This window comes from Trachymyrmex cornetzi, unplaced genomic scaffold (assembly GCF_001594075.2).
Source record: "Trachymyrmex cornetzi isolate Tcor2-1 unplaced genomic scaffold, Tcor1.1 scaffold67, whole genome shotgun sequence".
NCBI lineage: Eukaryota > Metazoa > Arthropoda > Insecta > Hymenoptera > Formicidae > Trachymyrmex > Trachymyrmex cornetzi.
This window is the reverse complement of record NW_017299992.1, coordinates 2,037,923-2,048,721: the sequence shown is the minus strand read 5'-3', so window position 1 is coordinate 2,048,721 and position 10,799 is coordinate 2,037,923. Positions and strand designations below refer to the sequence as shown.

Here is a 10,799-nt window from a genome sequence, read left to right as displayed (position 1 = left end):
TTGGATATCGCTCATCGCGTCAGTGTACAGTAGGCTTAAACGTCAACGTCTGATACATCAAGTGGTGCATCTATGTATTTATGAATATCGGTTAAGTAATTGAGCGCTGTGTCCGGCCGCCGGCGTGCTTCCTGTTCTTTTTCGTTGATCGTTTGATAGAGGTGGTAAGCTCGGAGTAATCTGTTTTAATCGGCGATATAACACAGCCGAGAGTGATTCAAAATGACGGAAACTTTACAATTAAGAGGCACGCTTCGTGGCCACAATGGATGGGTCACGCAAATTGCGACAAACCCGAAATATCCGGATATGATTTTATCCTCTTCACGTGGTTAGTATCTGCCGTTGCTAGCCTTTACCTCCTTTTATCTAATATCTTTTTTATAGTTTTGTAATGAAATTCTGATTTTTTTTACCTAAATTTTAATTCTCTACTATACTTGCTTTATTTTTTTACTATAATTGTGATACAAAACACGATTTTATTTAATTAGTAAACTTTATGTATATCATGTAATATTCCATCTGTTTGTACAGCAATTGTAGAACTATAGCAATTAAGGATAATGCAGATAAAAAAATTATTTTTATTAGCTGAACTTCTTGCATAATTTATTTTTGTCTTGTTCTTAGCAATGTGATAGGAAAAAGAGGAAAGATAAACTTGCAAGAAGTTCAGTTAGAAGGAATGGGCTTAAAGTTTTTGTATCTAACTTATTTATCCTAGTTTATCGTTCCTAAAACAGGTTACAATTGAAAGACTTGTTGAAAAATTCAGTTAACTCCATTTTTTGGCAAAAATAAAATAACTTTGAGTATTTAATATACCAAATATTCTATATCCTTTGATATAAGAAATAAACAGCTCTGAGTAAAATAATTAACAGGTTTTGTAAAATATTTTGTGTTATATTCTCCAAAACAGTTTTTTTTTATTAATATTGTAATAACTTTTAAAAAAGTTGACTGGATTTTGCACTAAGAGTATTTAATTCATCTCATGTAGGGTCCGCGCACAAAGATGGTCGCAACTGTTTCCGTCTGAGCCGTAATCGTAAGTCGTTGTCGTAGGGCAACGCACAATGATTTTGCGTATGTCGTTTACGTAAAATCATTGTGCGTTGACCTACAACGACTTACGATTACGATTCAATCGGAAACAGTTCCGACCATCTTTGTGCGCGGACCCGTACTCTTTTACCTATATTGTTTAAATTCTTGAATCAGCCTGTTATAAACCAAGGATGAAGGATTAAACTCATTAATTGATTATTCTCACACAGAGCTCCTCATCTGCATCATTCCATTAATGCTCATTTTTATCAATATAGATTATTTTAATTTTGATTTAACTTATCTTTTATCTTTTTCTAATGTCCATTTCTCCCAATGTTAATTAACTTTAATCTTGGTTTAAATTTCTTTTTATCTTCTAGTTCTAATAATTAGGAAAAGATAGAAAGTAAATTATCCCAATTAAAGCTACGTTAGTAGAAATAGGCCTAATGCTCAAAACTAGAAAAGGATAAAGTATAAGTTAAATTGAAGTTTTAAAAATAATCTAAATTGGTATAAAATGAATTAAGTTGCAGTATTCGCAATTTTGATTAAACTAATTAGCGATTAATTCAACTGTTAGAATTATTGCAAAATTTATATAATTATATTATTTTTTCTCAATTTAATCTTTCTTCTCATATCTTAGGTAACAAAAAATTACTTTTATCCATCTTAATAAAATAGTACAGATATTGTGATTATTAATTTAATTAAAGTTTGGTTAAATTATCCTAAATTCTTAGAAATAACAATTGCAGCTTATGTATTATTGTTTCATTCTAGATAAGACTCTGATCGTTTGGAAATTGACGCGTGACGAAGCTAACTATGGCATCCCACAAAAACGTCTTTATGGACACTCGCACTTCATAAGCGACGTAGTTCTTTCATCCGATGGCAATTATGCTCTGTCTGGTTCATGGGACAAAACGTTGCGTCTTTGGGATTTGGCAGCAGGTCGTACGACTAGAAGATTTGAAGACCATACCAAGGTGTGACTTCGCTCTTCCGCGTCACAACGATATAAATTTGAATTTTCTTCGTAACAAAGATAAAGCAAAAATTTTCCATATTGTGAGGTATTGCTTCATAATATGGGTTTTTTTTTATCTTAGTTACGATGGAAGAAGTAATTCCGCGAAAAATATGAGATGTACTGAAGCTTTTTTTTAAATATTTTTTTTATTGAGAAATAGAAGAGGTAGGATTAAATCAGTGATGCCGTAAGTATCGATCCGATATTAAAAAAATTATAAAACAAATATTGCTTTATTAATTAAATTTTAAAATTGATTTCTGTTGAATATAGGATGTTTTGAGCGTCGCTTTCTCTGTGGACAATCGTCAGATTGTCTCCGGTTCACGAGACAAGACTATTAAATTATGGAATACATTAGCTGAGTGCAAATATACCATCCAAGATGATGGACACACAGACTGGGTCAGTTGTGTGCGCTTTTCTCCCAATCACGCAAATCCTATCATTGTTTCTGCAGGCTGGGATCGTGTTGTCAAGGTGAGAACAAAGCTTACATTTACAAGATTCATGATAAATGTAAACGTTTGATAGGAATGATGGATATCTTATATATTATACACATGATATATCTATGAGTGTATGCGGATATGGGACTGACTTTAAATGCTATATATTTTGTTTCTAATTGCACGATAAATTCGTTAATAATTTTAGCAATTCACATCTTTTACAGGTCTGGAACTTGACGAACTGCAGATTGAAGATCAATCATAGTGGTCATACAGGATATCTGAATACCGTTACAGTATCACCTGATGGATCACTGTGCGCATCTGGTGGAAAGGTACGTATGGCACATACCATATTTATCATTCAAAATGCACACATATTTATCATATGAATTATATATAATATTAATTCTATTCGCAGGATTGCAAAGCTATGCTGTGGGATCTGAATGATGGAAAACATCTTCATACTTTGGATCATAACGACATCATCACAGCTTTATGCTTCAGCCCTAATCGTTATTGGCTTTGCGCTGCGTTTGGACCATGGATCAAAATCTGGGATCTTGAGACTAAAGAGATGGTCGAGGAACTAAAACCCGAAGTCGTATCCGCAACCAGTAAATCAGAACCTCCCCTCTGCCTGTCTCTTGCGTGGTCCACTGACGGCCAGACACTATTTGCTGGGTATTCTGATAATACTATTCGTGTCTGGCAAGTTTCTGTATCTAGCAGATAAATACTTTGTAATAAAAACTTACAATTCTCAACAATATTTATAAGCTTTATTATTTACACTTAATATATAATATACAATGTCTATAATGTACAGAATTATAAGATGACGTGCAAGTCCACTATCGTGTACAAACGATTAACTACAACTCTATTTGTCTTTACTTTCTTCCATCTTCTTAATGTTTTGTTCGAATTTCTGAAATTCTTTTTCGGCAATCTTGTCTGTCTCGTCCTCTACTTGTATAACTCCGAGTACTTCAGGGATGTAGAATTGCATCATATTTTGTACACCGTTCCTCAATGTTACTACCGAGCTTGGACAATTGGTACATGAGCCTTGCATTTTCAATTTCACAATACCCTCCTCAAAACCCTATTTCAATTATAAGAAATACAATGTATTATGTTCAAGACAATGGATGATGCATGATGGAATTTTTCAAAATTTAGAAACACTTGCCATAAATACAATATCACCACCATCTTCCTGTACTGTAGGACGTATTCGTGTATCCAATAATTCCTTTATCATCTGAACAACCTCATCATCTTCCGCATTGATTTCTACAGAAATAAAAACGATCAGCATTTTATTTTACCCTGAACATTTTGTATAAAATTGTACATCATACGTGTATCCGCTGCAGGTTGGGAAGCTTCATCCATGACTGGCAATCCGCTTGCAAAAAAATCCATAATGGTAGCAAATATCTCTGGCTTCAATAACTTCCATTCTACATCCTCATCGACTTTCGTAACCGTGATGAAGTCAGGTCCGAAAAATATTGCTTTCACTCCCTCGATACGAAATAACATTTTTGCAAGTGGCGAGCAGTATGCATCTTTAGCACTTGGAAAGTCTTTCGTATATCCTTCTCCCAATACTGACACTCCTGGGATAAATTTCAAACTATTCGGATTCGGTGTATCTTGCGTTTGAATAAACATACTACGTTTTTGTTGGTTATATATCAGAGGACTGCGTTTAGGAGATAGTGTACAAACTGTTCCATCGCCATGTAAGTGCCTAACGCCAACAGGAAGAACTCTAAAAATAATGTGTATAAATGACTTACTGTTTCATTAACTGTGTTGAAAATAGATTTTGCAAAACATTTGTTGCAAATTTTGCCGATGGAATATATCAACAGAAATATAATATAGAATACTTTTAACCATAACAGAAGCAAAATATTAGCTATTTGTCAGTAGATTTAAGCAGAATATGACAAATTAGTACTATCTACACTTTAAGCTTGTATTTTACCAGGAAAACTTATAATCTAGTAGTAGAAACTGAATAAGTGTCATTTTGTAATTATTTACAAAGAATTAAAATCTAAAGTTACAAAATTACATCTAAAAGTTACAAAATTTTGTTTAATTCCTACAAATGATATACCATCATCTGTTAGCAGGTTTCTGCTCACAATCTGTGGATTAAATTGCAACAGTCAAAATTGTTTTTTTTTTATACATTTGATTGTGTTTGGATAAAAATATCCATGTGGTACAGTACATACGAAATTCATATATATGGACAAACAATGAAGTTATAAACCTTACGTTGAATATTCTTGCGCCAATAACATTCTACTGATTGTAGGTACATTTTGCTTCAAAAGAAGTTTATTGAATGTCCTGAAAAACACATAAATATGTGTGTTTACAAATCTATACAGCTGTCAGTAGAAATATAAACATATATAGCAGAAAAATGTATGTCTATTCGACGGAAAGTGAATTACTTACTGCGTACATTGCTCGTTTGTCAATGTTCTATACAATGCCGGCCGGCTCGTATGGAACGATCTAAAAACTTTATCCATTGCTATTTCCAAACTGGAAACTCTTTTTCCTGTCTTTCTCCCCCCTCAAATTGTCAAAGATCTCTCTTCCTTTCGTCGACGCATGTGCACATGCGTTGTCTCAGCGACATGCGCGTTTTCTTGTATTTTTTACTTTTTATTTTTTTCTCTCTCTCTCTCTCTCTCTCTCTCTCTCTCTCTCTCTCTCTCTCTCTCTCTGAAATCTACTAGATAAAATTAGAACATTTTTTGTTTTGCAAACTGAAGAGATATCGTCAATTAGATTTATTGCAATCACAAAACTTTTATATGGACTGCTCTCTCTGCCAATTTTGCATGCGATAGGTGATAGAAAGAACCAGTAGCGCACTCGATCGATATTGTCAGTTTCGTTTTACTGTATGATACCAGAGAGGAACCTTCTCTGATGATACTTATATATGCATGATTATTTTATTCTTATTTACTGAATATTGAACAAGGATACAATAATATATCATGCGCAAAATGGAACGTACTCTACACGAGTGGAATGTACCACAGAATGTATCATACGAGATATGCGAACGTAAGCATTATACAGTGTTTCATCTAATTTGAACAATCCTTTTATTTATATCTTTACAGAGTAAAAACCACTCAAGCAAATATGATATCTGCATAAATGTTTAGTAATACATCAAATTAAATATCACAATGGATCTTACACATGAGTGATAAAATGTGGAAAGATTATTCAGTACGAATTAAACACTATACTTTATATTGATTTTACAAATTTGGAACAATTTTATTAATTTTGAATAAATTTAAATCGCAGTCAATGATCTCAAAGGAGGTGTCAATCGTCTTTCTCGTTTTTGCCAAATATTAAACATATATCTATCTCGCTTTAAGTTCCAAAAGCATAACTGGGAATCGATTCTTGAAACGAAGTGAAAATTACAAAAGTGAGCGAATTTTTTTTTACTAGAATACTTATAATTTCATTGGTCAACACCTAGTAAATTTGCTCACTTTTGTAATTTTCACCTTGTTTAAAGATACAGAATTGACCCCCAGTTCTGCTATAGAAAACAGATTTTACTTAAGTGGCGCAACAAGAAAGAATGAGGATAAGCCAGAATTTCAGGTAAATTTTTTTTGATTTTTCCAAACTCTAATTTATATTACTTCATTAAAATTTAATGTAGTCAAAATATAAAAAGTGTTATGTATTACAAACCTTTATTAACATCTTAGTTATTTTCAAATGTATCAGTTGAGAAATAGATATCTTCTAAAAATATCCGATAGTTTAAAAATAGTCTAACAAATTAAAGACAATTCAGATTTTAGTAATGTAGTAATTATGGATAATATCTAATGTAGCAACCATATAATCTTGTTATAAAATCTAGATTATTTTTTAAATCTATTGTTCACACTCATAATATATTTGTAAAGTATTGTACCATTTTTGAAATATAAACCATAAACAAAATAAAAAGATTATATACATAATTAATAATTAACTTTTAAACTCTATATAGTAGATTTATAACAAATATTTAATTCTACTGTTTTTCATTTTTATTTATTTTTATTTTTTGTACACATAATTAGTTCTTCATATCTTTTTGTAATACATTTAGAGTTTAAAGGTAAATTATTGTATAAATATTGATTTAATACAAATAATTAACATGTTTTTATCACTCGTTTGCTACATTTAATATTATATTATACAATAGTAATTATATTGAAAATAAAAATAAAATCTTTGAAAAAAAATTAAATAACATAAAACAATATGATTATGTTTAATTGCTTTTCAATATTAAATAACATATCGAGGTGGGTTTATAAAATGGAGATCATTATATACTACAGAATCATCTCTACGAATACCCCCAAAAACTATTAATTCTCCCCTTCCCACTACAAGAGAATATAGAATTCTCTCATCGGGTCCTGAATGATCATTTTGTTTTAAGGGAATCCACAAAGCATTGCAGTCGTCTGAAAGAACATTAGTAATATCCAATACAAATATCGATAATGTGTTCTCAGCTTTTTTCGATACTTTCATCAGCTGTGTTTTCTTATTACGAATTTTCTCCTCCATTCTTCTCAGCGATTCCAACTGACGTTGTCTATTTGAGATTGCGTTACTACGAAGAGGTTGATCGCGAAATGCGGCCATACTTAGAGTAGTATCACCATAAAACGGTATCGTTTTTGAGATATTAGATGTATGCGATGAAGGATGTGCATTTTGCAAATGTGATCTAGAGAATGCTCCATGCCGTCCATTTATATTTTCATCCTTATCTACAGTAGATACATTTCCTTGCCTAAAAAATTCAATTAATAATAGCAAAGTGGTTACAATTGTTTGTCAGTGTAACTTTTTACAATGCTATATTATAATTGCATCAGACCTTTCGGGCAAAAGATTTGATTCACATAAACGTGGTGAAGTACTCCTTTGAACCTTTTTCAATGAGATACTCATATCATTTGGCTTTGTTTGACGTCTATTTTTGCTAAGTACAATAATATAATTTCCCACCTATGTGCAAATAACAAAATTTTATATATATTAAGATCTAGCGATATATGGACCAATTATATTCAATGGAGTAGCATTTCGGTAGAATTAAGTTAGATACCTTACAAGCCTGATGACACCAAATACGTGTTGGTGCCCATTCAGTATTGTGCATATTGACTTTCTTCCATGTCCAAGACTCACCTTCCATCGTTAACAGCCAAGCATCATTCATAGCAGCATTTGGTCCTGTACAACCTCCTGTAGATTACAAAATTTTCAAGTAATTATCTAATTATGTTTAATTGTTTTGACAGTAATAAATGGAAATTTCAATGTTTCTCATATAAAAAAAATTAACAAGATTAATACTTGTTTTAATATCGAAATACAATTTTAGGAGTGAATAATAACATCAAACACAAGTAGACATAGATTTCTCTTACCAAGCACAAGTAAATGTTTCTCTCCAAGTTTAATTTGCGACTGGCCATAACGTGGCTGTGGTTTCAAATTTGATGTACTTTGTTTGTGCCAGGTATATGAATCCAAATTTAAGCACCATACATCATTAGAACTCCTTTAACATAATACAAGCAATGTTGTGCATAAAAATATATAGTATATGTTTTACTTTCATACATTTATATGTAATTTTACAAGAGAATATACCTGTAGTATCCATTACAAACTCCGCCGAAAACAACCATTAAATTCCTATGTATTGTTGCAGAATGTGCAGATGTTGGTGGTGGAGTTTCTAATGTGTTCATAGCGGTCCACTTATTTGATTTTATACAGTATACATGTAATTCATTAAACAATTTCCACTGCTGGAAATATATTATCTACTTTAATATATTTCAATATGTCTATTTTTTTAAATAATATTATAAATTATATGTAAAATAAATAATGCAAGCTGTAAAAAATAACGTTTGTAACAAAATTTATTAAATAGTAAAATTACAGTTTTTTTATGTACCTCCCAGCACATATATGATTTGATTATATTAATCTAATTTAAGAATGTTTTATATATATATATATATATATACACAGTCTCAACTGAAACTATCATTTTCTTATTTAAATAGTTACCTGATGTAAAGGATATGGTGACGGATGAGACCAACCTCCAAATAAAATTAAGCTGTTCCTATAATAAAGCATAGTGGCACAAGCTTTAGGCGATGGATAGTTGCCCATAGTAATTGGTCTAACCCATGTCCTTGTGCCTAAATCTAATTGCCATAAATCATTGAATGTTGTCATTGTAGCTGTACAGCCACCAAAGACATACATAGAGTTATCATATATACAAGCAGAATGTGAGTGTCTTTTTCCAATAGTAGATATCCAATGCATAGGTCCTAATGAATCCCATAGCAAAGATCCAAAAGCGACAGACTTTTGAAAATGCGCTTCATTGTGTTCTATTACATCTAGTTAACAAAAAATATATATTAATATGTGGAACTGATTGATGGGATTGATAGTTCATTTATATAGCATATTCATATGTTTGGCATACAAATAAGTGTGTCAAGAATAATGTAAAAGAAACATACTTTTGGTAGCGCGGTACCATCTTTTACAAACAAGCCTGCACTCTTGGAGATCTTTGTAAGGTGGTATCAAACTTATGATATACTCCAACAATTCGTCGGGTAGATCATTGATTTTGCATTGCATTTTGCATGAAGTAATAATCACAAGCGTACCATGAAAATCGACTGTACTTTATGTAAAAATTTTGGACTTGCAATGTCATTTCCACATGGAGATAAAAAAGTTCATTCTTGAAAATATATTTTTTTATAAAGGCATCGTTGCACGAGCCTTTTTACTTGACGAGTATGTACGCATTTTCTTTATCGTATATGACAATTCTGACAATTTTAGAATACGTACAACTGTAATTCAGAATAGTTTATAAGATAAAGAGTGTGTAATCCAAACTGAAAGAAAAACAGGAATATGCTCAAAAATGGCTTTTTGTTATATTTTGTTGCACTGTTTTTTCAACTGTCCGTCATGCCACAGATTGACCACGTTCAGCAGTGTTTATCTCAATTTATCTTACAACTGTTGGAAATTCTCTTTGCGATAGGACTATTTTCCTAATTTCCTCTAGACTTCAGATTTAAAGCGGAATTTATAATGCGATCACAAACTCGTTCTAAAATAGTAAAAGCCAATCGGAAACTATAACACCAACCATAAGGTGCTTTCAATTTGATGACACATGTATAAACCGACACAAGTGTCATTCTGTCTTTGTCGCTCTCTGAATGTCAACAAGGATAGAACGACGCTTGTGTCGCTCATTTAACTGTTGAGTCTGCTCAGTCTGCTGAACGCAACCATTGGCCTAATTTCTATCGAAAGTTCGAACCGGATCAGAATGCAAGAACCAACCAATTACAGTCGTGCATTCCCCTGTCGTTCGACTGTAACAGGGGAATACTCGACTGCAGTTGGTTGGTTCTTACATTTCGACTCGGATCAAACCCTGGGTGTAAACTAGGCCATTGGCATATTCCGTTAGATCTAAAAATATAGACCAAATAGATACAAGAGCTCACTGAGCGCTCAGTGAACGGTCGTAGTACTGAATGCACCCAGTTTTGCAACCGTTTTATGATTCTCTCTGCTGAGATTGGATTATTCCTTTTGATCTAAAAGCATAACCCAATCAGCGCAAAGAAAACTTTCAACAGTTGCAAAATAAACGTTCTGCTGAACGCAGTCAGTGTGAATCCAGCAATAGCTGCATTCAGCAGAAAAAGCAGCTTTACAACTGTTATAAAATTCTTGAATATAATTGGTTTATATATTTAGATTTAATAAGAAACTAAGGGCAAGACCAATCATATTAAAGAATTTTACAACAGTTGGGCTGCGTTCAGAATTATCATCGGAGTGCACCCAGATGTTCTTTTATCTTTGTTTAACATTCGTGAACAACAAGAATAAAACGACATCTGGATGCATCCGGACGACGATTCTGAACGCAGCCCTGCAAAGCTGTTTTTTCTACTCATCAAAAAACGCAGCCATTGGCTGTGCTTCAAAATTCACTGCCGGCGCTGAAAATAGGTAGAGTACGCGAAGGCGCGTACAAAGTCGGTTTTGCAAATTGATTCTTGAACATTTTTTAATAATAAAAT

At 32.4% G+C, this 10,799-nt stretch overlaps 3 protein-coding genes across 4 annotated transcripts; 1 reads left to right on the top strand and 2 right to left on the bottom strand.

Moving 5' to 3' along the window:
* Window positions 1-111: 111 nt before the first annotated feature.
* Window positions 112-3,321, top strand: Rack1 (Receptor of activated protein kinase C 1). Its single transcript, XM_018517253.1, has 5 exons — window positions 112-331; window positions 1,843-2,051; window positions 2,369-2,575; window positions 2,772-2,882; window positions 2,969-3,321. Exons 1-5 carry the CDS (start codon window positions 223-225, stop codon window positions 3,284-3,286), a joined length of 954 nt encoding a protein of 317 aa, XP_018372755.1. The 5' UTR covers window positions 112-222; the 3' UTR covers window positions 3,287-3,321.
* Window positions 3,311-5,409, bottom strand: LOC108767385 (NFU1 iron-sulfur cluster scaffold homolog, mitochondrial). Its single transcript, XM_018517254.1, has 5 exons — window positions 5,038-5,409; window positions 4,852-4,926; window positions 3,918-4,333; window positions 3,746-3,849; window positions 3,311-3,658 (listed from the first exon to the last, which is right to left on the bottom strand). Exons 1-5 carry the CDS (start codon window positions 5,112-5,114, stop codon window positions 3,434-3,436), a joined length of 897 nt encoding a protein of 298 aa, XP_018372756.1. The 5' UTR covers window positions 5,115-5,409; the 3' UTR covers window positions 3,311-3,433.
* Window positions 5,410-6,912: 1,503 nt separating this feature from the next.
* On the bottom strand, window positions 6,913-9,811 carry Fbxo42 (F-box protein 42). Of its 2 annotated transcripts, none has more exons than XM_018516986.1 (7): window positions 9,198-9,811; window positions 8,728-9,071; window positions 8,299-8,459; window positions 8,073-8,206; window positions 7,748-7,887; window positions 7,517-7,647; window positions 6,913-7,429 (listed from the first exon to the last, which is right to left on the bottom strand). In XM_018516986.1, the coding sequence occupies exons 1-7, from the start codon at window positions 9,319-9,321 to the stop codon at window positions 6,913-6,915; spliced, it is 1,551 nt and encodes a 516-aa protein (XP_018372488.1). In that variant the 5' UTR covers window positions 9,322-9,811. The 2 variants fall into 2 exon arrangements, with proteins under 2 accessions (XP_018372488.1, XP_018372489.1); XM_018516987.1 differs by having other exon boundaries at window positions 8,073-8,203.
* Window positions 9,812-10,799: the final 988 nt, after the last annotated feature.

Coding starts and splice junctions, on each gene's coding strand:
- Rack1 (XM_018517253.1), top strand. CDS start 223: ATGACGGAAACTTTACAATTAAGAGGCACGCTTCGTGGCCACAATGGA. Junction 332..1,842: donor GATTTTATCCTCTTCACGTG/GTTAGTATCTGC, acceptor GTTTCATTCTAG/ATAAGACTCTGATCGTTTGG. Junction 2,576..2,771: donor GCTGGGATCGTGTTGTCAAG/GTGAGAACAAAG, acceptor CATCTTTTACAG/GTCTGGAACTTGACGAACTG.
- LOC108767385 (XM_018517254.1), bottom strand. CDS start 5,114: ATGGATAAAGTTTTTAGATCGTTCCATACGAGCCGGCCGGCATTGTAT. Junction 4,927..5,037: donor ACAAACGAGCAATGTACGCA/GTAAGTAATTCA, acceptor TGTGTTTTTCAG/GACATTCAATAAACTTCTTT. Junction 3,850..3,917: donor CCAACCTGCAGCGGATACAC/GTATGATGTACA, acceptor TTATTTCTGTAG/AAATCAATGCGGAAGATGAT.
- Fbxo42 (XM_018516986.1), bottom strand. CDS start 9,321: ATGCAATGCAAAATCAATGATCTACCCGACGAATTGTTGGAGTATATC. Junction 8,207..8,298: donor GTTTGTAATGGATACTACAG/GTATATTCTCTT, acceptor ATTATGTTAAAG/GAGTTCTAATGATGTATGGT. Junction 7,888..8,072: donor GAAACATTTACTTGTGCTTG/GTAAGAGAAATC, acceptor TGTAATCTACAG/GAGGTTGTACAGGACCAAAT.